Source organism: Alexandromys fortis, unplaced genomic scaffold (genome assembly GCF_014885135.2).
Source record: "Alexandromys fortis isolate MF-2015 unplaced genomic scaffold, M_Fortis_MF-2015_v1.1 scaffold_243, whole genome shotgun sequence".
NCBI lineage: Eukaryota > Metazoa > Chordata > Mammalia > Rodentia > Cricetidae > Alexandromys > Alexandromys fortis.
This window is the reverse complement of record NW_026068121.1, coordinates 318,027-339,267: the sequence shown is the minus strand read 5'-3', so window position 1 is coordinate 339,267 and position 21,241 is coordinate 318,027. Positions and strand designations below refer to the sequence as shown.

The window sequence follows — 21,241 nt, the reverse complement described above, 5'->3', positions numbered from 1 at the left end:
GGGAGGTGAAGACAGGAAGACGCAGAATATAGGCCAAAGTAGGCTGAAGTTTGAGGCTAGCCTGGGCTCCGTGATACCCCATCTCACAACCCATATAAAATAAAGAGCATCCTTGTGTGGATCTGTGGGTTGCTGGCATGCTAGGAATCTGGATGCAGTCTCCAGTCCCGAAATCAGGCATGCTGTCATAGGCCTGTCATTGCAGCACCAGGGAGGTGAGACAAGATGATCAGGAGTTCAAGACCAACTTGTGCTATATGGGACCCTGTCTCAAAAAAAACAAAACGACTCATAATCCGAACTATCTATAAAGGCTCGTTTGATCATGCCCAATAAGGATGACACATACGTGTTCTTTTGCTCTGCTGCACTGCATTCTGTTGAGTCATTTGGAACCTTCCAGAACTCCTTGGCTTCACCCTGAACATCTTCCTGTTCCTGCTTAGGATCTATTTACTCGTCACCCCCATTTACTATTAATCTACAAGCTACTAGACAGGTGTGTAACTGGTTATGTAACCCAGCCGGCCTCAGACTCACTCAAAGACCCATGCGTCCTGCTTTCAAGTGCTGGGATTAAAGGTGCCACACCTGGCATATTCTGTATACGTTTTGAAATCTATAGTGCAGTTGATATGAGGGAGGTGCGTGTGTCAGTCTGGGGAAGTTTCATCAAGGAGGTGACATTCCAGCCGCAGACACCCTTCCTTGTTTCGGTCGCTTTTGACCAAGCATTTTGATTTTGTTTTTGTTGTCAGAGCATTTAATCTCAGTCACAGAAAGACAAATGAGGACGCCTTCTAAACTGGAGACTCTCTAGGTTGAGTTTTTAATGTTATTTTATTTTTATCTTTAAAACATGATTTTATGTTCTTTCTTTGTTATTTTTTTCGAGACAGGGGTTCTCTTTGGAGCCTGTCCTGGAACCAGCTCTAGTAGACCAGCCTTTTAAGTTACGGGGATACCTGTGATCCTCGCGGCCAGGAGAGGGCGGACCTGGAGCTGGAGTTACAGGCGATTGTGATGTGGGTGCTGGAAACCGAACTCCGGTTGTCGGCCAGGACAGCAAGCCATGGATCCCTCTAGCCCCTAAGAGATTTGTTTCCATTTTATTCTCTATTTTATTTATTATGAGTTCCCGCGGGCCAGGATAGCCGTGAACTTTGACAGAATCTTTCCTTAGGAGCTCCGCGAGATGGCAGCGGAGCTTGGAGACATGAGTTCGATCCCGGCGATTTACATGGTGGAAGGCGAGACCCGACTACTGACTGCAGCGGTCCTCTGACCTCCACACGGGCTCCACGGCACGCAAACTGACTTTGACTTTATAGCCATCTCCTCGGCTGCAGAGGTAGCCAGCCGCCTCTGGCCTCTCTAGGCTCCCCCTCTTTCGCTGGTGTGGGCGGGTTTTCGCCTACCTTCCAGCCGCAATGCGTTCTCCAGCCTGCAGGGGGCACGCGCGCTCACAGAGAGGCCGAGCGCGCTCGCGCGGATTTCGGGGGTAGGGGGTGAGACGAGGTGGGGGCGGCACCGGAAGTATGTGGTTGCCATGTAATATTCCGGCCGCGCGTGCGCGCTAGCGGGCTGAGGCGTCTTCGGGGCGGGCGCGTAGAGCTGGCGAAGTGCTTTGGCGGAGGCAACGCGGAGGAAGGAGGTCGGTTCGGCGGCACCGGCGGAAACCTGAGTCCGGGCGGGACGACCGACGGAGGGAGGCGGCATGTCGGTGGCGGGGCTAAAGAAACAGTTCTACAAGGCGAGCCAGGTGAGGCGCGGCCGGGCGATCGGGGCTTGGGCCTGGCTCGGGGGACCGCGGGCGAGCCGAGCTGGCTCCCCCAGGGCTGGCGGGGAAGAGGAGACCCGTTTTCCGACTGTGCAGGGGCACGGGGTGTGCGCATCTAGGCGGCTCTGAAAAAGCCCTGGAGGGCCGGCTAGTGGACTTCACCGCGAGGGGCTTGCCAAGCCTCATGACGTGAGTTCGATTCCTGGGACCCCAGGGAGGAAGGAGGGAACCCCGGTTTCCAGGCTGTGTACATCCGGACTCTCACTACATAACTTCATGCCATAGAAAATGTGTGTCTAGGTTTTTTTTTTTTTTTAAATCTTGATACATTTACCAAGTCCACACAAGGCTTAGAAAATCTGTCCCACCTCTTTTCTTCAGTATCTCTAAGATGGGTTGCAAAAACAAACGAAAAACTTCCAAAAACACTCGCCAGGTGGTACACATCTTTAGTCTCAGCGCTCTGGAGGCAGAGGCAGGCAAGGGGATCTCAGAGTTTGAGGCCAGCCAGGGTTACATAAGGAGACCCTGTCTCAAAAATGAAATAAAAAAGAAAAATCTGTTGGTAGACATTGTACCGAATTATAACGTACAGTGAAAAGTAATTTTCCAGGCTTCTGTTACAAAATGTCATAGGCTTTGTGTCCCCATTCCGAAACACATGTATTTCTTTGAAAGTTACATTGATATGGCTGTACCAGACTGTGGACTCCTGGGTACTTGATCGTTCAGGTTCAGTGCTTCTTGGAGCTTGAATCTGAACTGAAATTCTGCATTCTGTCTGCTGTGTTGACATTCAGGAGTTAGCTCTCCAGGTGGGCATCTGTTGCCTCACTGAACAATGGGAGCCTCACCCCCTGGGAGGAGCTCTGATCATCTTGACAACAGATGTCTTCTGACAACCTGTAACTAACAGCCCTCTGGAACTTTTTTGTTTGCTTTTTGAGACAAGGTTTTGCTTGGTAGTCCAGGCTGGCCCAGAATTTCCTCCTGCCTCTGCCTCCGGGGTGCTGGGATGACAGAATGCCACAGTTCAAACTTGCCTTCATGTATTGAAGGTCTTAGATTGCCTTGAACTCCTGGGCACTGTGAGCCTGCTTCCTCAGCCTCTGGGTGCTGGGGTTTGGTCATATGTCTCAGGCTGGAGTGGCCTCTTGTTCATTACTCCCCTGTCTCCGCATCCTGGTGCTGGGTTACAAACAGTTGTACCAAGCCTCACTAATGAGGTTAGTTTTGTAAGATAAATTCTCTACAAGTGGATTGCCAAGTTCATAGCTGAGTTTTCTGTTGTCTGTTTTGGGTTTCTTCTCTTCTGTCTTTCCTCCCGTCAGGTCGGTTGGTCGGTGTCTCTCTTACTCTCACTGTCTATCTCTATCTGTGTGTGTGTGTATGCACACACACACATGCTGGGGAGAGAACCCAGGACCTTGTCCACAGTAGCAAATGCTCTACCTTGAGCTATGGCCCCTGCTTGATGATGTATTTTATGTGGGACAGATCTCAGACTGGGGGTTACCTAGGTGGCTGAAGCAGGAAAATCAAAAGTTCATGGCCAAGTGGGTTCCAGAAACTTAAGGAGATCTATTTCCAAATGAAACACTCGGCTGCCCTGCCTGTCACCCGAGGTCCCCAGGGTCAGGACTGGCGTGGCTGTTTAAGCCTGTCTTCACTGTGCATCCCCTCCGGCGCCACTCTCAGCTCAGAGGCCTGTCCCAGTCAAGGATGTTGGAGCAGCCACGCTCCCCTTCTAGGACTCCCAAGTAGTTCTCAAAATGCAGAGAACAGAACAGGGCCTGGCCTTGTTGCCTTAGTGTGGCCCCCCTGTCTGATAGGTTGTGGCAGGATTTTAGCTCTGAGTTTAGCTGTAAGCCGGGCTACAGAGTAATAACTTGTCTGTATCTCAAAACAGCAGCAGATGGTCTAGGTGTGTAGCTCAGTTGGTAGGGTGCTTGCCTACCATGCAGGAAGCCCTGGTTTGTTAGAGTAGAAGGTCTACAAAGGGAGTTTCAGGGGTATGTAATGAAACTCCACTCAGAGGCCTGCAAGCCGTGGGTCAGTGCAGGGAGCCCTGTGAACATGCAGTTCATTGCCTGGTTTCTGCTCCAAGAAGCCCCAGATGTGCTAATCCTGTGGCCGTGCAGTGCAGCCTGAGACTTCTGGGTGTGGTACTGGCGCAAGGAGATTCCACAGAGAGATGAGCAACAGTGTGAGGAATTGCTTGGCTGTGCCTGCAAGAAGGGCTCTCCCCATGGTCTGGAGAGGCCCAGCCAGAGGGAGCAGGCTGCTGGTGCTCGCTCTCACCCCAGGGGCCAAAAGGAATGGATAAAGACATCTGGGCTCTATCTGTGGGTCTTGGAGGGAGACTGGGGGGTGGGGGGCGAATTAAAGAAGGAAGTGCAGGAATGTTGAGTGTTGCAGTGCATGCCCTCAGATGGAGGTGAGTGGGTTTGCACCCGTGCAGGAAGTACAGTAGGCAAGCTCTGTGCCTGAGATCCTTGGAATGGGATGCCAGCCTGGGCCTGAGGCTGTCCTCCTGTTTGAATCCCTGTGGCTCCAGGTCCCTCAGCTGGAGAAGTCTCTGGAGGCCCCTCCCCTGCTGATTCCCAGCAGGCACTGACAGAGGGACCCATTGGGGCAACCACCAGACTTTGCCTCTTGGTGGGCCACCATCCAGCCTGCCTACAAACCTGGAAAGTCCAGCTCAGCTGAGGATCAGTTTACTGTTTTGACATTCCAGGGCCCTGTCCCAAAGAATGACTGCTGTGCCCAGGAGTCTGAGCCAGCTCTAAAGAGCTGCATACAGATGGCTCGCAGCCCAGCCTCCTGTAGGATAGAAGTTTCCCCAGTTCCTCAACATCCCACTGTTTCAGCTGGGTCTCTCTCCTGTGTTTCTTTTTTCTGCTAAATAACACCTCCGGGGTCTGAGTTCCCGGAATATCGTTTCTTATTAGAGAAGCTACAGGCTAGGTGTGGCAGGGCCTGCCTGCAATCCCTGTGGGTTCCAAGCCAGCCTGGGCTACATAGTGAGAGCCAGCAGGACAAAAGACTGAGCTCAGCGTGTAGAGCACTCACCTAGCTTGTAAGGAAGCCCTGGGCTCCATCCCCAACTCCACCCCCCCCAGTATAGGCGCCCACTCCTGTCATCTAGAGGTGGAGGTAGGGTGATCAGTTCAACTACATAGTATGTTTGAGGCCAGCTTGGGTTACATGAGACCCTGTCGCAGAAAAGATAAAAGAATCCTCAGCCCACGCTGGCAAGAATCAGAAATGACTGGTTATAGATAGAGTTTCGGGATGTCGAGGCAAGGTATGGATGGAGCTGGAAGGCAGGATAGGTAGCATAGGCAACTTCTGGCAGGTAAGATTGCGGCTCTGGTCCCATTGACAAAAGTCACAGGTCCCTAGCTCATCTCCCAGCTGAGCCTGCAGGTAAATGTGAATGTGTAAAATGAGCTTGGGGTGTTGAGGGAAGTTGGGAGTTTCACTTCCTACAGGTGAGGCAGTGGAGGGATGGTGGCTCCCTCTGTCTCCTCACCCTGGTGTGAGTGTGGAGGACTGAGGGTTCTGAGGAAGTCTGGGTGCAGATGAAAGTGGCCTGTGAGTGGCTCAGAAGTTTGTTTGGGTATCTTCACTATGAGCTGACTGGTTTCCTGGTCACTCTATGATGGCTGGAGGTGAAGTATAACTAATATGGTGCTTGTGCCACCTGGAATGCGGACTTCTCCCCCCCCCCCCGCCCCCAGCTCGCTTTTTGCCTGAGAGAAAGGGAAAGTTTGTAAAGAAGGATTGGTTGGTCTGATTTAGGAAGAAAATTGGCATCTGTGTGGCTGTGGGGTACCAGGCAAGTGCTTGGTGAGCCTCCGCCCTCACCCATAAGACCTGAAGGCTAGGAGGGGCTGCAGACTTGGGACTCTGTGGGTTTGGAGTTGTTATGTTCCTCTCTCTCTCTCTCTCTCTCTCTCTCTCTCTCTCTCTCTCTCTCTCTTTTTCTGTGTCTAGTGTGGGCTCTCCCCCAATTCTCTCTCTCTCTCTCTCTCTCTCTCTCTCTCTCTCTCTCTCTCTCTCTCTCTCCCCTCATTGGAGGCGGAATACAAGGCCTCTTGCGGATGGGCTTTCAGTGACACCCTGGCCCTCACTTTGAGGCCACGTTTAATCTATGAGCTGAAAGTCCACCTGAGTCAGAGCCCTGGGCTCCCAATGCAGCGCCCCAGCTATCGTTCACCTGGGTGTGGTAGGCCACCCCCACCATGCTTAGATAGCCCGGGCAGCTCCAGCCCAGAGCATCACAGCAGCCACTGTGTCCCATCCCCATCATCCTGTTAGGGACATGGTGTCTGAGCGTCCCTGTTAGTGTGCCACTTCACCTTTTAGTGCCCACTCCCCTCCTCCCTGTTCTTCAGCCTGGGCCCTTCTAGAGAGGCCCCTGCTCTGTGTATATGCATGCAATGCACATACATATATCTCTGTGTGTGCATATGTGTCCATTCCCCCTACCAGGCACAGCCTTCATTGGTCGGGGTCCTGGGACACAGCTGCACCCTCTCTGCTCCTCCACATCCCACTTCCCTGGTAGGATTTGAGAGGCCAAAGCAGGCAGCTGTGTGGGGAGGGGAACCAGGCCCAGGTTTGGCTCTCTGCTTGGCACCCCCAGCTCCAGCCCAGGGCTTTTTTTCTTTTTCTTGTGGGGGAGGGCAGGGGTCAACCTGAGGTACCATCCACTATTAGAACCTAGGACTCACCTAAGACTAGCGTGGCTGGCCAGGGTCCCCATGTCCAGCAGCACTGGAACTGCCAGTCTTCATCACAGCCAGCTCTTCATACGGGAGCTGAGATCACAGTGGCGGGCACTGTACCAGCTGAGCCATCTCATCCCCTGTTTACTTACTTTATTCCTCGGAGCTTTTGTTTGTGAGATGGGGTCTCAGTCTATCACCTAGGCTAACAACACACTCACACCCTGTCCTGGGGTCATGGCTGGGTCTCTGCTGTCTGGTCCTCTCTTGAGCTCTCCCTGGAAAGCTAGAGAGAGAACTGCAGCTTCTGGCAGCTGCCCTGCTCAGCCTCTCCCTGACAGGGTCACCCCAGCTGCCTGGGTGGGTGCCCTCTGCTCCCTCTTCCTGCCCTCTGCAGGTCCGCAGGATGCCTCATCTTCCTTTTCCGTTCAGCTCCTAGAAAACCTGCTGATTTGAGCCCCTTGGGGTCATGGGACAGCTTCCCAAGCACCGAAGGAATACAGCTGTGGCTTCCTCCATGGCCCTGACTCAGCACCTGCCAGCTGACCTCTCTGAAGGACTCCCATAGGCGGGTTCCTTCCTTTCTGGTTGATCCCCAGTGTTAGCCCCCTGGGATATGTGGGGGGTGGCTGACTCCTGAGTACCAGCATGTTTACTCAGCATTTCAGGGTGACACAGGTGACAGGTGCCCTACTGCGTTGGCCTGGGTCACCAAGTCTGTGAGTGGAGACTGTACCCACGTTGAGCTGGGTCCCTGGCCTGCATGGGGACTGTGCCCAGAACTGTGTAACTATGTAACAGCTCAAGGGCCAAAAAGGACTTCTGGGGTCCAGTCTGTGTTGTCCCCTAGCATTCTCTGGCAGGCGGGTGTCCTGTGTGCCATCGGACCAGTCTGCACAGCTCTGCCCACACCCCGCCAAGCTGAACTGTGCATTGTGCCTCGTGCACCTCGCCCTGCCTGGTCTTCTACCCTCCGCCCATCCCGTCACAGACATGGCTGGCTGCTGGCGTCTCAGTGCTTAGTGGGGCAGCCCTAGCACTCTGGTGCCACTCTCATGTCATCAGATACGCTCTGCTGTTGCGTGGCATGCTCCTACAGGCAGGCCAAGCCAAGCCCGTGTCCTGCTGTGTGGTGCCAGCTGACAGGCTGATCACAGGCAACACCAAGTTGGCCTCCTGCTCAAAGCTAAGAATGGGGCTTCCTCTCTGTGGCCTCCCACAGTGTCCCTAGCCTGACTTGTTGGACACTTAAGGGAACTGGGTCATTTGAAACTTGGCCAGGAGCAGGTCTGACTGGTCTTTCAGAGGAATTAGCCTGGCTCTAGCCTTCTGGCCTTAGGATGCACCTCCAGCACTTGGGAGAGGCTGCACTAGGCCGAGCTTTGGAACTGTGGGGTGGCAGGAGCTGATGGAGCAGGCTGAGGACAGCCAGGCCTGGAGGGGCCAGGTCACCCGGCTGGGAAACACCAGTCTCCATACACCTCAGTTCCGGCCTCAGTCCACTGCCGGGGACACCGACAGGGCCGCACTCCACAGCCCAACTCCTTCCTTCACAGACATTCTTACTTTCACCCAGCCTGTCCCAGTTTCCCAAGTCCAGCTGCAAACTCCGTTTTTTTTTCTTTTCTTTTTCTTTTTTTCTTTTTTTTTTTTTTTTTTGTTTTTTTTTTTTTTTTGTTTTTCGAGAGAGGGTTTCTCTGTGGCTTTGGAGCCTGTCCTGGCACTAGCTCTGTAGACCAGGCTGGTCTCGAACTCACAGAGATCCGGCTGTCTCTGCCTCCCGAGTGCTGGGATTAAAGGCGTGCGCCACCACCGCCCGGCTTGCAAACTCCGTTTTAAGCCCACCTTTAGTAGGCTCTTCCAGGCTGTGACATTTTGGCAGAATCCTCATCTAGAATCTCCCAGTGAGGGGCTTGGGGAGTGGCTGGGGAGGAGCCCCACCTACCCCCTATCTGGGCAGGGGCTCTGGCTCCACGGCAGGAGGGGAGTCTTGATGTTTTTGCTTGATGCAAGTAGATAGCTATAGTTCCAGATACACAGGGAGAGAGTGGCGGAGCAAATTCTCTGCTCCACAGTGGATGCCCAGGTCTGTGGCAGGTTTGGGAGCTCTGCAAAGCTCAGTCATGCCAGAAGTTTCTCTTGGCCCTAGGTATCTGTAAAAGAATCATCATGGGAAGGAATATTGTTGTCACCACATACCTCCTCTGGGAGTCAGTCACCTTCCCTTGTCAGCCTCATCCTAACTTCCCGGTGTCCAACCCCACCCTGCACCCATGATCTCAGGGAAATTGGGATCTAGCAGGTTTAGGTCTGTGTCAGAAGACAAGTGGTAGCCACTGGAGGACTTGGGGGCAGCAAGGTTGCAGGGGCCAGGAGGGCGGGTTGGTAGTCAGTGGCTTCTCTTAGCGACTGTCTTACTAAGTGTTCAGACATCACCATGGCCAACAATGTCAGTAGCCAAGCGCAGTCCAGCCCCGCTGACTCTCAGCAGGACAGTATGTGATATCATTGTTGTCAGGGCTCAGCCCAGCAGTGAGTAGAGAGGCTCTCTGAGGTCCTTTCTACCCTCACCAGCGGTGCTTGCGATGCCTATACCAATGCACAATACCAGCTGGTAGCAGAGCCTGGTGAGGTGGCAAGCTGCACTGTCCCTTGGCTGTGCACCCCAGACCTGTGGGACACGGGTCATCTCCCTTCCTCAGTGTAAGACACAGATGTTTCTAATGAGATCTAGAATGGGTTCTGTTGGGTGGGTACAGCAAGATGGCATGGGGCGCTGTCAACGGGACATGGCAGATCATGATCCAATGTCTGCTAAGCAGTGGTTGGAAAACTGGTTTGTGTGACCTGTCCATGAGCCACCATTGTCCTGGCTGGCCTTTGTCCTAGCGAAGGTGGAAGACATGTGAGTCTCACTGATTTTTGTTTTTGTTTGGTTTTGTTTTTTGGTTGTTTTTTTTTTTTTTTTCATTTTTTCAAGACAGGATTTCTCTGTAGCTTTGGAACTAGGCTGGTCTTGAACTCATAGATACAGAGATCCACCTGCCTCTGCCTCCCGAGTCCTGGGATTAAAGGTGCAGCGAGTCTCGCTGTTTTTACAGTGGGGCAGCATGTGGTTGTTATGTGGCTGACCCCTTGCACAGGTGCCCTGACTTTCTATGGGAGCCCTGCCTGCTTGCTGTGACTGTATCTGTGTCTGTCTGTGATCCTGGCCTGGGAAATCACCAAGTCATTCCGTTGGTGTGACCCTATCCAAGCCTAGAGCCACGGGTACCGTGTGTTTAAGCCCTTGTGGAGGGTGATATTTTAGCCACCCTGCCATGTCGTCCATGCCTGGGAGCTGCAGACAGCTCAGGAGGCTCCCAGGCACACAGTTGGCCCTGTGCTCTGAGAATTAGGACTGCCAGCCAGAACATGGGGTCCTAGTGCTCAGGAGGCCGAGGCAGGAGGATCACCATAAATTGAAGACAGAGACCCATTGGACTCCTGTGCTTGGCCATGCCCATCACTTTGAGCCCCTGGCACCCAGCCTCTGCATTCCCAGCACAGCTGCCTAGTGCAGTTCTCCTGCATCCCCAGGATTGGCACACACACAGGACTGGGGTCTGAGCTGGCACCTGTGCCTGTGTTCCTAGTGGGACCAGAGACTGCCATGCTATCTTGTCCCAGCTCCCAAAGCCTTCCACCAAAGGACACTGCAGCCTCCACACTGTGGGCTCCAGTCGGTGTATGTGCTTTTTAGGTGGCTTCCTTAGCGCAGTGCTCTGCATTATCGGGTCCCTAGGGTGAGGAAGTGGGTAAGCCTTGCAGACCAGAGAAACTTAGTTTGCCGTGCTGGTCTTGTGCCATGGATTAGGGTGAAGGACTGTAGTGTCCTCCCAAACCAAGGGCCCTGTGCTGATGGCTAGGGGAATGTGTTGAGTGGGGTCTGAGAGCCATGGTCACCCTGCTTTAGTCACTGAACTACATGCCTGAGAGAGGCTTGTCCTGGCTCAGTCGGGAGATCCAGTCCCTGCCCATTGGCCTTTTGTGTCCCCAACAAGGGCACACTCATTGCTCTGAAGACCAGGTCCAGTACCTAGACCTTTAGAATGGTCAGTTCCTTGTGAGAGAAGACAGCCAGTGTCCTGAATCTTTGTCCCCATTACTAACCGAAGGCAATGGGGGTCCCTCAGGGTCCCTGTTCATCCTATGCTCTGCAGAACCGACCTTCAGCTCTGCATACTTTACCCCTGCCCACTTGAAAAGAAGCCATTGGTCACAGGCACCACTGCCTGGTTCTTTGGGGAGCTGGTGGTGTTCAGGTTTGTCTAGAAAACCCAGCTTGCCAGGTTAGTCCAGAGAGTGTCCCGTACCCCATAACCCTCAACAGCACTTGCCTGCAGCGACAGGGGCTGTGGAAGGGTGAGCACTTCTGAGCCTGGTGCCCTGTACAGAATGGGACTGACTGGGCTCCTCCCCTTGGTGTCCCTCTTCTCTGCCTGCCTCCACACACCTGCCCACTCCTTGCCCTCAGCCGGACATAGTGCTGCCCATGGCCTGCTGAAGGGGCGTGCTTCTCCCTCCTGAACCTCACAGAGAAAAATAATAGTTGTTGGCCAGATGGTGGTAGCACACGCCTTTGATCCTAGCCCTTGGAGGCAAGAGGCAGAGGCAGGTAGATCTCTGTGAAATTGAGTCCAACCTGGTCTACAGAGCAAGTTACAGGACAGCCAGGGCTACACAGAGAAATGTCTCAAAAAACCTTAAAAAAAAAATAGTTATGTGAGCAGAAGCACCTAGACAGGGCAGACCTAGGGGTCAGCATGCGAGCATCCCCAATGTGTGCAGTGCTGTCTGACTGATAGGGCCAGTGATGGGCGGCCCCGGTAGGAAGGCTGAGTGACTCACGGAACACATGGCCTACTAGAATTCAGATGTGGGAAGAAGAGGGCACCAAGCACAGATGCCACCCAAGCGTTACCATGCTGTGTACTTGTCCCCACGCACAGCTGGTCCCTTCCTGCAGCTGGACCGAGGGCAGGAAGGCTTGGTACTGCTGTCATCCTGGGCTGAGGCTGGGCAGTGTGACACAGTAGGGAAGCGGTCGGGAGACTCGGGGTGTGGGCGTTTTCTCCATAAACTCAAAATGAAGAGTCCAGTGACTGCTGGAGTAGGCTCAAGGGCCATCAGCTGTGGCCCAGAGTCTGCTCAGGGTCCTGAGGGTGGCCATGTCCTCACCTGAGGTGGGGACATAACTACCCAGACAGAGCAGGGAAAGGTAGGGTCTTTAGAAGGGTGTGGTCACCAGGCTGACTGCACAGGGGTTAAGGGGCGGTGAGCCACGCAGGGATGAGTTGGCCGCTGTGGGGACATGTGGGGTTCCCAGCCTCCCTCACTCTATCCCTGTTGTCATGCAGCCATCAATGATGCAATTGATAGGGCACAGTCCCCTCCCTACCCTGAGGAGCTTGGGTAGGTGTCACTGGTACCCAGGGCTGGGTGCAGCTGAGGCGGGGGGGGGGGGGCTTACCCCTCTTCATTGTTTTGTCTAGTGTGGCTAAGGGCTGGGTGCCTGTAGAGCATCACCGTGCCCATGCTTGAGTTCTCTTTCGCTTGCTGTTGGTGGTCAGACACAACCTTGGCCAGGCCAGGCAGTTGCTCTGCCACTGAGCTGTGTCCCAAGTTCTGTCTTGTTTGTTATTTTTTTTTTTAAGATAGGATTTCTGTGTGCCCCTGGCTGTCCTGGTACTCGCTCTGTAGACCAGGCTGGCCTCAAACTCACTGTGTAGGGGAAGATGACCTTGAACTCCTGGTCCTCCTAGCTCCCATCATGCCCCTGCTTAGAGAAGGGTCTCTCTGCCACCTCCCCTCCCTCCCCCCGTGGGGCAGTGGCTGCTCAGGTGCTGCTCCACCCACGTTACAGCTGAGGGAGCTGAAGCAGGAGGACTGGGTCTGGGATTTCGTCTTTGTTTGGGGTACTGAAGATGGAACCCCAGGGCCTCTGCGATACCAGGAGAGTGCTGTCCTTACCGGCTCAGGACTTTCATCCCAGCTCTGAGGGACAGGCTCCCAAGCAGAGTCTTCTCCCTATCGTGTGTCACCAGACCTTGTGGGCACACCTATGGTGACTTAGCCTTGCCACACTGAGGGTTTATTATCTCAGTAAATATAATCTCAACAAATATGCAGTGCCCATGGTCTGCTGGTCTGGCATCTAACTCAGCATCTGCAGCCAGGTCAGCAGACCCCCAGCAGTGGGGGTGCCAGTCCCCGCCTCACCCGCCCAGCTCGCCGCAAGTCACTGTGGACTGCAGAGCCTAGGCTCTCGACCTGCCCATGTGTCTGCCCCTTGTTACCCAGGTCTGCTGTGATTGGTGCAAATTGTAGTCTCGGGAGGCTGAGCAAGGCTTGAGCCATCCCTCTTGTTTTTTCAAAGAAACCTGTCATTTCTTCCTTTGTGTCCTGTGACACAGCCACACCTCACCCCCACCATCCAGGTCCCTAGGGTGCAGAGCAAGAGTCTCCTGGTTTTCTCAGACTTTCTAGAACCTTCTGCCATGGTGCGGGAGGTTGCTGTGGGAACTGGACAGCAGCCCTTACTCCTGTTACTTCCAAGGCCACCAGTGTGCAGCAAGAGAGGGCTGAACACATGCAGGGTGGATTCTAGCAGACAAGACAGCCAGGGCTGGGACTTCAAGAGCTGCAGAAACCCTGGCATGGCCCACAGAAGGCTGTTCAGACAGAAAATAATAGGGGAGGGGGCAGAGCCCCTCCAGCTGAGGGAAGCCAGTGATAAGCAGCCTGGAGCCTGAGGCTGTGACTCCTCAGAGCTGGAGGGGTGGGTGGGGTAGGGGTTCGGGGTCCTTAGATCTGTCTCCCCCATTTTTCCTACATGAGGGAACTTAAGACTTCTATTGGGACTCACACCTGAGAGCTAGCCTATGCTCCCAGGGCTATGCAGTGGCCTCGGGCACTGCCTTCCAGGTGGCAGGTGGGCCTTGTTGTTAAGCCCTGCATCCATGAACCCCTCCCTCATCCCCAGCTTGTGTGGAGCCAGGCTGACCGTCCCTCAGATCAGCAGCAGCAGCTCAACCTCAGCCTCAGGTGACTGCTGCCTCATTTGTTTGTGGTTTGGCTTTTCTTTCTTTTTCTTAGTTTTCGTCTGAAGTTGATTTTCCCAGCCCTCCTGCCTCACCGGACAGATGAAAAGCTAAATCGACCAGGCCAAGTAGTGGTAGTGGGTCCCAGGGCAGTTACATCAGGCATCACTTCCTCTCAGCCTCTGCCAAGGCCAAGTGCACACAGGGCCAGCCAGTACCATTCCTGCTATGGGACAGAGGGTTAGGAGCTCCGCCCAGCTCAGAAGAGTAAGGGGTGCAGGATTCCTGAGACCACCCCTACTTTCTACCTTTTGACCATTTACTGCCTGGGGTGAGCCTGCCCACCCACCACCTCCTCCTCTGGCCTAAGGCTCCGTGGTGTCAGCTACCTCTGCTGATCTTGGGTCCTTGCCCTCAACTCTCGGGGCAGCAAGGGAAGGGGCTATGGGGTGCAGTCATCATCCACTCTGCCCATGAAGAGCAGAGCCTGTCGGTGTCCTTGTATGCTAGGCCTGGGGCAGTGAGGGACACCTGCCAGGCCACTAAGATGGTGACTACCGTGTGCTGAGCTCTTTCCCATGAATGTACTCTGGAAAGACTTGGGAGACAAACAGGAAGTGACAGACAGTGGACCAGGCTGTGTGGGGCCTTGTGCAGATTCCTACTGTCCCAGCCAACACTGAGACCCCAGACTGTCTTAGGAAGGCAGTGGGGACTGTCTAGGGCCCAGAGCAGGGCCTCAGGTGTCTTTTGGCCATGTCAGGAAAGAGGCCCTTGGCAAAGTCAGGCCTGACCTGACCCCAGCTGCCAGACTCCCACAGGTGGCTTGTCCCAGAGTCTGCAGCATCATGGGATGCCTGGAGCATTCTGATGCAGCCCTTGTCCTGGTGATCTCTACCTGAGAGCCCACAGTCTATGGCTTCCAAAGCTCAGTTCCCACATGAGCCTTAGCCCACCACAAAGGGCTGCCTCCTCCCTGTATGCCCCTGGGAGCCTGCTCAGGTCATTGGGATACCTGTTTAGGGTTCCCACCAGGAGATCTGAGTGATTGCAGGCCCCACTTCCACTCATGCTAACTGAGGCAGTCTGTGGAATCACCACACCCCGGCGGCACAAGGTGTGGGACTTCCTGGTAGGCCAGAGGAAGTTCCTTCATGCCTGCTGTCACAAAAGGAGGCAGTGGCTTGCACAACCAGCAAATTCCAAATATTTATGAGAGCCTGTGATGTGTGATAAGGGTCTATGATGCCTTCCTGGACACAGCAGTGGCTCCTGTTGACACCCTGCTCTCTCCACATCCTGGTATTGCTGTTTTGAGCAATGGAGACCTGTGTCTGACCCTGGGGTGTGCTATTAGCTCCAGGGACCAGGAGCCTCCATGGGGCAGTCACCTTCCTGCATGTCCCCTCCCATTTTATTTTATTTTTTAAAATATTTTTCTTTTGTAATTTTTTATTTTATGTAGACTGGTGTTTTGCCTTCATGTATGTCTGTGTGCGGTGTCAGATCTTGGAGTTACAGACAATTATGAGCTTCCATGTATGTGCTGGAAATTAAATCCAGGTCCTTTGGAAGAGCAGTCAGTGCTCTTAACCACTGAGTCATCTCTCCAGCCTGTCCCTTCCCATGTTAGCATGTAGGCAGGGGACTCGAGCAGCTTATAGATGAACCTTACCCAAAAGTCTGCATTCTGGCCTTCACTCTGTGCCTCTGGGGAACTGGAGGCACCTGACTGGGGAGGACACTTGAGTTGGGTCTCTGTCAACAATACCCCCTTTCTGGAGAGTTCAAGTGGGCCTGCTCTATCCTTGATTGCTCCCCACCTAGAGCCAGGCATAGGCATGGGGTAGGTCAGGCTTGGGTGTGTGGGGCTCCATGGCTCCGCTCAGCAGGAAGGTATGGGGTGGAAACTGAGAAAGAGGGGTGGCTGTGACTCCCTAGGCTCAGGCTACTCCTGCCCTGAGGTCCCCATGTGGGGACACAGAGGCTGCGTATAGCAGGACAGAAGGCTCTCTATAAACTGGTGACCACTAGGGGCCTGGCATGGTACCCATGCACCTCCCTGCCCTCATAGCCTCTCTACCCTATGTCCTGTCCATGTCGCCACACCCCGCCCCCCGCGCCTGTGCTCTCGGGGCCAACACGGGCTCCCAGTGTCCTGCGGATGGTCGCAGTATCCTGTGAATGCCGTGCCTGCCGTGATGCTGCCACTGCTAAACTGAAGCGGGTGAGCCTCTGCCTACACCGTTGGGTCCTTCAGTGTCCTCGTGCCCTACAGGACGGCCCTCACCTATGTCAGCCTGCCCCATACTCTCGCTTGTGGGCCAGGTCCCTTCAGGAACAGGCAGTGAGCTGCTGTGCATGAGGCTTGGGTCCACCAGACAGCATGGCCATCCATAGACATTTCTCATGCACTGTGGTATTGGACATTAGGCCCCAGTTTGACCCACTGGGTCACTGTGACGAAATGCAGCGTGGAGCCACCCTTTGCCCACCCCACCCCCTTTAGCGTCACTATCTTTGTTGCTCAGACTGAATCTCCCATGGCCACTAATCACCTTTCCTTACTATGATAAAGGTCCATGACCGTCCAAGGGTGGTGGCCAGGCAGGGCAGGGTGTCAGCTCCCATGTTTCTTGCAGAATCCTCACTCTGCCTAGCTTCTCTGTCCCCTCCCTCATGGCTCCTCTGCACTGGGCAGCCACAGCATTCCCCCTGCCATATTTAGTCTGGCCACGCTGGAGCAGATCTGGGGGTCTCATGCTCGGGGCATATCTCTAACCCATTGGCGGCACCTCAGTCTCTGATCCCGTTGGGAGACCCATCTCTGTTTTGCGTACCCCCACCCCAGATGCCTGGTTTACAGGTGACATTGTGAACAGAGGCTGTGCCAGGCAGACCCAGCAGGTGTGGCCGACCCACCAGCTCCTGTCCTCTAAGAGGGGACAAATCTGTGGAAACAGGCTGGCCAGAGGATTGGGCAGTCTTGGGGCATGTTGCCTTGAGCTAAGGTTCCTGGTGGTGTTGGGCTTAGCTGACCACTACCCAGTTTGCCCCCCATGATGCCTGCAGCAAGGCAACTCTTAGCAGGAATGTGGCCTCCCACAGAGCTGGCACTCTCTGCTGAGAACCTAGATGTTTGCATTGCCACCATGCAACCCCTGCTGTGCTGTGGGCAGCTGCGATGGTCCCTTCAGATTTGTAAATGGACCTGCACCCTGTCTGTTCTCCCGCTTTCCCTCCATGCCCAGGAGCTGTGGAGGGTACTGTTGGTCCTTCTACAAAGGAGCCCAGAGTGTGAGGGTGCAGCTTGCTTGTGACGTGTATGGTGGCAGGGATGGGGGCCCCGGTGGAGCTCTTGGGCCTTGGGGAGACTGGATTCCCAAATCACAGGTATGCTCCAGGCTCCCCTCTTCCTGCCTCATTGCTCTACCTGAGACTCAGGGTCCCCAGGCCCAGGTGCTGTCCCCTGGAAGCTGTGGTCCTGCCTCACTTCTCTGCTTTTACCAGAAGAGCCAGGCCTTGTGGTGGGCGACATCCTGCCTCTGCTCAGCCTGGAGAAGCAAAACCGGCCTGTAAAAGCCAATGGGGCTCCCTGGGAATACCCAAAGGAGGTAGCCTGTAGGGCCTGCTCAGGGAGAACTATAGCTACAGGGGCTGTGGGGGCCCCTGCTCTCTTCCTGTCTTTCACTACCCCAAGCCCTGTCCTCTCTGAGAGAGGCTCTGGGGAACCCCAGAAGCAGCCCTGTTCGATGGGCAGACCAGAGAGCCTGAAGGCCTTCTTCAGAGCACGGTGGGTGGCTACTCACAGGCACAGGGCTGGGAGGTCACTTCCTGATGTCTTTGGTCACTTCCTCCCAGGGCATTCTACACAGTCCTCCTTACTGCCCCTGCCTGTGGTATGAGGCACCACATGGCCTTTGCAAAACCCTTGCCCATATCAGGGTCAGAGTCGGGGGCACCAAGGCCATGGCCCATGAAAGCCTCACTGGCATCCTTCTCTGGGGAGGCCAGTCTGCTGTTCTACATATGGGGTGTGCATACCCCATGTGGGGTGACCAGGCAATGCTGCCCTGCTTGTCCCAGAGGTTGGGTATGATGAGTGAGGATGGCTGTGGTGGACAGGCTGGGGGAACATGAGGTCTTGTGCCCCAGAGGGGCAATAGACACTGTTCCACATTCAGATAACGGTCCCCTCCTGTGCCCTCACATGCCTCCTTCCTTCTACCCAACAGCTGGTCAGCGAGAAGGTTGGCGGGGCTGAGGGCACCAAGCTGGACGATGACTTCAAAGAGATGGAAAAGGTAGGGGTCCCAGGCACAGGCCACACTTCTGGAGGACAAAGGGGCCTGCACCATTCTGCCTCAGTGTCCGATGTTCCAACACTGGCTCTCTTCGCAGAAGGTGGATGTTACCAGCAAGGCCGTGGCAGAGGTGCTGGTCAGAACCATCGAGTACCTGCAGCCCAACCCAGGTAGGTCACCCAGAAGTGGTGACCATGGCCCTCCTGATCTCTCTTCTCCTTGCCACCACATACAAGGGTCCCTTCTGCTGACTTGCTGGGCCGGTGTGCAATGGGGCCAGATCTTCCCAGGGGCACAGGTTGGAGATGGGAGGAGGTGGAGTCCAGGGCCATGGAGCAGACCGCAGTACCATGACCATGGCCTCTAGTCTCCACAACACTTCTTGAGGAGGCCTTAGGGAAGGGACATGTGGGATTGGTCCCTTCTTCATTGAGTTGCCAAACCCCTGGGAGGGCATGAGAAGACATTCCTGTCACTTGGCCCACTGGCCAGCGCAGGATATGTGGTCCTGGTCCAGGGGAGAGGAGCCTGTGGGTGTCCCACCTGGGCCGTCTTCCCTTGCAGCCTCACGGGCTAAGCTGACGATGCTGAACACTGTATCGAAGATCCGGGGTCAAGTGAAGAACCCTGGCTACCCACAGTCAGAGGGGCTGCTGGGTGAATGCATGGTCCGCCACGGCAAGGAGCTGGGTGGAGAGTCCAATTTTGGTGAGGGGCAACTGAGGGGTTGGGTAGGGAGGAGGGAGGGCAGCCAAGTCCAATATTCTGCCCTGCCTTGGCATGTGGGGAACTCCTTCCATGACCTCCTCCCCTCCCTGCAGGTGATGCCCTGCTGGATGCAGGCGAGTCCATGAAGCGCCTGGCTGAGGTGAAGGACTCACTGGACATCGAAGTCAAACAGAATTTCATCGACCCGCTACAGAATCTGTGTGACAAGGACCTGAAGGAGATCCAGGTGCCGCCCCATGCCTGGGTCCATGGGTAGGCGGGGAGGATGCCCCATGCAGCTGTGCTGCTCCATCACGTGTCTGCACCCACAGCACCACCTGAAGAAACTGGAGGGCCGCCGCCTGGACTTTGACTACAAGAAGAAACGACAGGGCAAGATCCCTGATGAGGAGCTGCGGCAGGCCCTGGAGAAGTTTGAGGAGTCCAAGGAGGTGGCAGAGACCAGCATGCACAACCTCCTGGAGACTGATGTGCGTGTTGGGCAGGCCAAGGACCCAGGACACCATTCCACAAGGATGAGGGGGCTGCCCTCCTAGGCTAGGGTGCTCGTCCTCCAGGGCGGGTGCATGGCCATGTCATCTGGCCCCTTCCTGTCCACAGATTGAGCAAGTGAGTCAGCTCTCAGCCCTGGTGGATGCCCAGCTGGACTACCATCGGCAGGCAGTGCAGATCCTGGAGGAGCTGGCAGACAAGCTGAAGCGTCGGTGAGTAGTGGCTTCCCTCCAGCCCCCAGCAGTTCCTGTGACTACTGTGCGCCCTCTGCTGGTGAGCATGGGCTGTGCACCCAACCTGCCAGGCCAGGCACAGGCTTCAGTTGTGCCCTGCCTGATGCTGGGTTGTATCAGTGAAGGGTCCTTAGAGCAGTAGGTCCCAGAAGGGAGATGGCAGTGGTAGCGGGAGCCAGAGAATGAGAAGACGAGGGAGTTAGCTGGGTCAGCTGCCCAAGTTCACATTCTTGACCTGCTTTGTCAGGTGGCAATTCCCTGGGTGGCCAGGGATGTCCCTGTGTATCCTCACTAAACAGGGTGGCTTTGAGGGCAGAGGCGGTTGAGTCTCCGCGATGCTCATGCTTGGGCCGGGCTTAGGTTAGGGCCAGCTCTTGCCCTGAGGCGGCAGCAGAAACAATAGGGTGGAAGAAGAGGGGTGTGGGAACTCTGGGCTTTCCATTCCTGCAGGGTGCAGGAAGCCTCCTCACGCCCCAGGCGGGAGTTCAAGCCCCGGCTGCGGGAGCCCTTCGACCTTGGAGAGCCAGAGCAGCCCAATGGGGGATTCCCCTCCGCCCCAGCACCCAAGATCACAGGTAACAAAGCCCCACAGCAGGTTCCCCAGGCTGGAGATGGCTGTCCAGCCACTCACACCTACCCTCCTCCACAAACAGCTTCCTCGTCATTCAGATCAGCAGACAAGCCCGCCAGGACCCCCAGCAGGAGTATGCGTGAGTGTCCCGGGGTGGAAGTGTCTTTGGGGGTGAGAGAGGGAGAGAGGGGACTGCATTCCCCCACCACCACTACCACAGCTGCTGCAGGTTGCTTATTTGGGGTCACCAAAGTATCAAAGCAGGGCCAACCTCCACCTGCTTTGGCCTACCTGCTGTCCTATCCTGACACCCCTACCCTGATCCCAGCACCCCTGGATCAGCCAAGCTGCAAGGCACTATATGACTTTGAACCTGAGAATGACGGTGAGCTGGGCTTCCGCGAGGGCGACCTCATCACACTCACCAACCAGATCGATGAGAACTGGTACGAGGGAATGCTGCATGGCCAATCGGGCTTCTTCCCGCTCAGCTATGTGCAGGTGCTGGTGCCCCTGCCTCAGTGACCATGCCTGCACCGACTCCTTGCACATTGTGGCAGCAGTCTAACGCCAAGGTGCTCTAGAAACACTAACGTTCCTCCAGGGGACCCTCCTCACTCTCCCAGCCCTGGGCCCCCCATCCTAAGACTTGGGAAGGCCCACCCTGAGGTCCTATTGCCTTCCTGATGGTGGCAGCTCCCACCTGTTTCAAACCCTCCCAGCCCGTTGCTGGCGATGGGCCCTGGCCCCTTCTCCAGGCTTCCCAGAAGCAGGCGGGCCCTTGGAGTCCCCATCCTGTAAGCTGAGGCTGGCCAGTACCCCAACTTGACACACAGAAATGCTTAGCACCAGCTATACATGCAGAAGTACACACAGCACACATGTGCACACCTCCCACGGGACCACAGAACCAGCCTCAGCCCTGCCAAAGGCCAAGCACAAAGGCCCCGAAGAGAGGACATTCCCAGGTCCCTGGCACTTTCCTTGGAGACAGCTCCATTGGTACCTGTCCATGTGACCCTGCACCTGTAGACTACCACAGGCAGCTGGCAGGTCCCTTCTCCGACCAGCAGACCTGCTGCAGCCCCAGCTCTGCATCATACCCTGCCAGGTGCCAGCAAGTGAGGCCTCCAGCCTGGGCTCAGTCACATTCCTCTCTACAGTGTTCCCACAACCTATGGCTCAACCCTGGCATGTGGGGCCACACTCCACATCTCCAGTGGGCAACAATGTCCCGCTCCAGCCCGGGCTGAAGTGAACTCTACTCCTGATTTTTTAAAAAGTATTAAATGTCTCTTTCTACAGCCATTGCCCCAT

General features: G+C 55.3%; 1 protein-coding gene across 2 annotated transcripts; it reads left to right on the top strand.

The window, feature by feature from the left end:
- The first annotated feature begins 1,578 nt into the window (after nucleotides 1-1,578).
- Sh3gl1 (SH3 domain containing GRB2 like 1, endophilin A2) lies at nucleotides 1,579-21,228 on the top strand. 2 transcript variants are annotated; one of them, XM_050125216.1, is made up of 11 exons: nucleotides 1,596-1,762; nucleotides 15,750-15,822; nucleotides 17,831-17,899; nucleotides 17,997-18,069; nucleotides 18,464-18,607; nucleotides 18,721-18,854; nucleotides 18,940-19,098; nucleotides 19,229-19,332; nucleotides 19,804-19,928; nucleotides 20,007-20,063; nucleotides 20,253-21,228. In XM_050125216.1, exons 2-11 carry the CDS (start codon nucleotides 15,760-15,762, stop codon nucleotides 20,447-20,449), a joined length of 1,125 nt encoding a protein of 374 aa, XP_049981173.1. In that variant the 5' UTR covers nucleotides 1,596-1,762; nucleotides 15,750-15,759; the 3' UTR covers nucleotides 20,450-21,228. The 2 variants fall into 2 exon arrangements, with proteins under 2 accessions (XP_049981174.1, XP_049981173.1); XM_050125217.1 differs by lacking the exon at nucleotides 15,750-15,822 and having other exon boundaries at nucleotides 1,579-1,762.
- The last annotated feature ends 13 nt before the right edge of the window (nucleotides 21,229-21,241 follow it).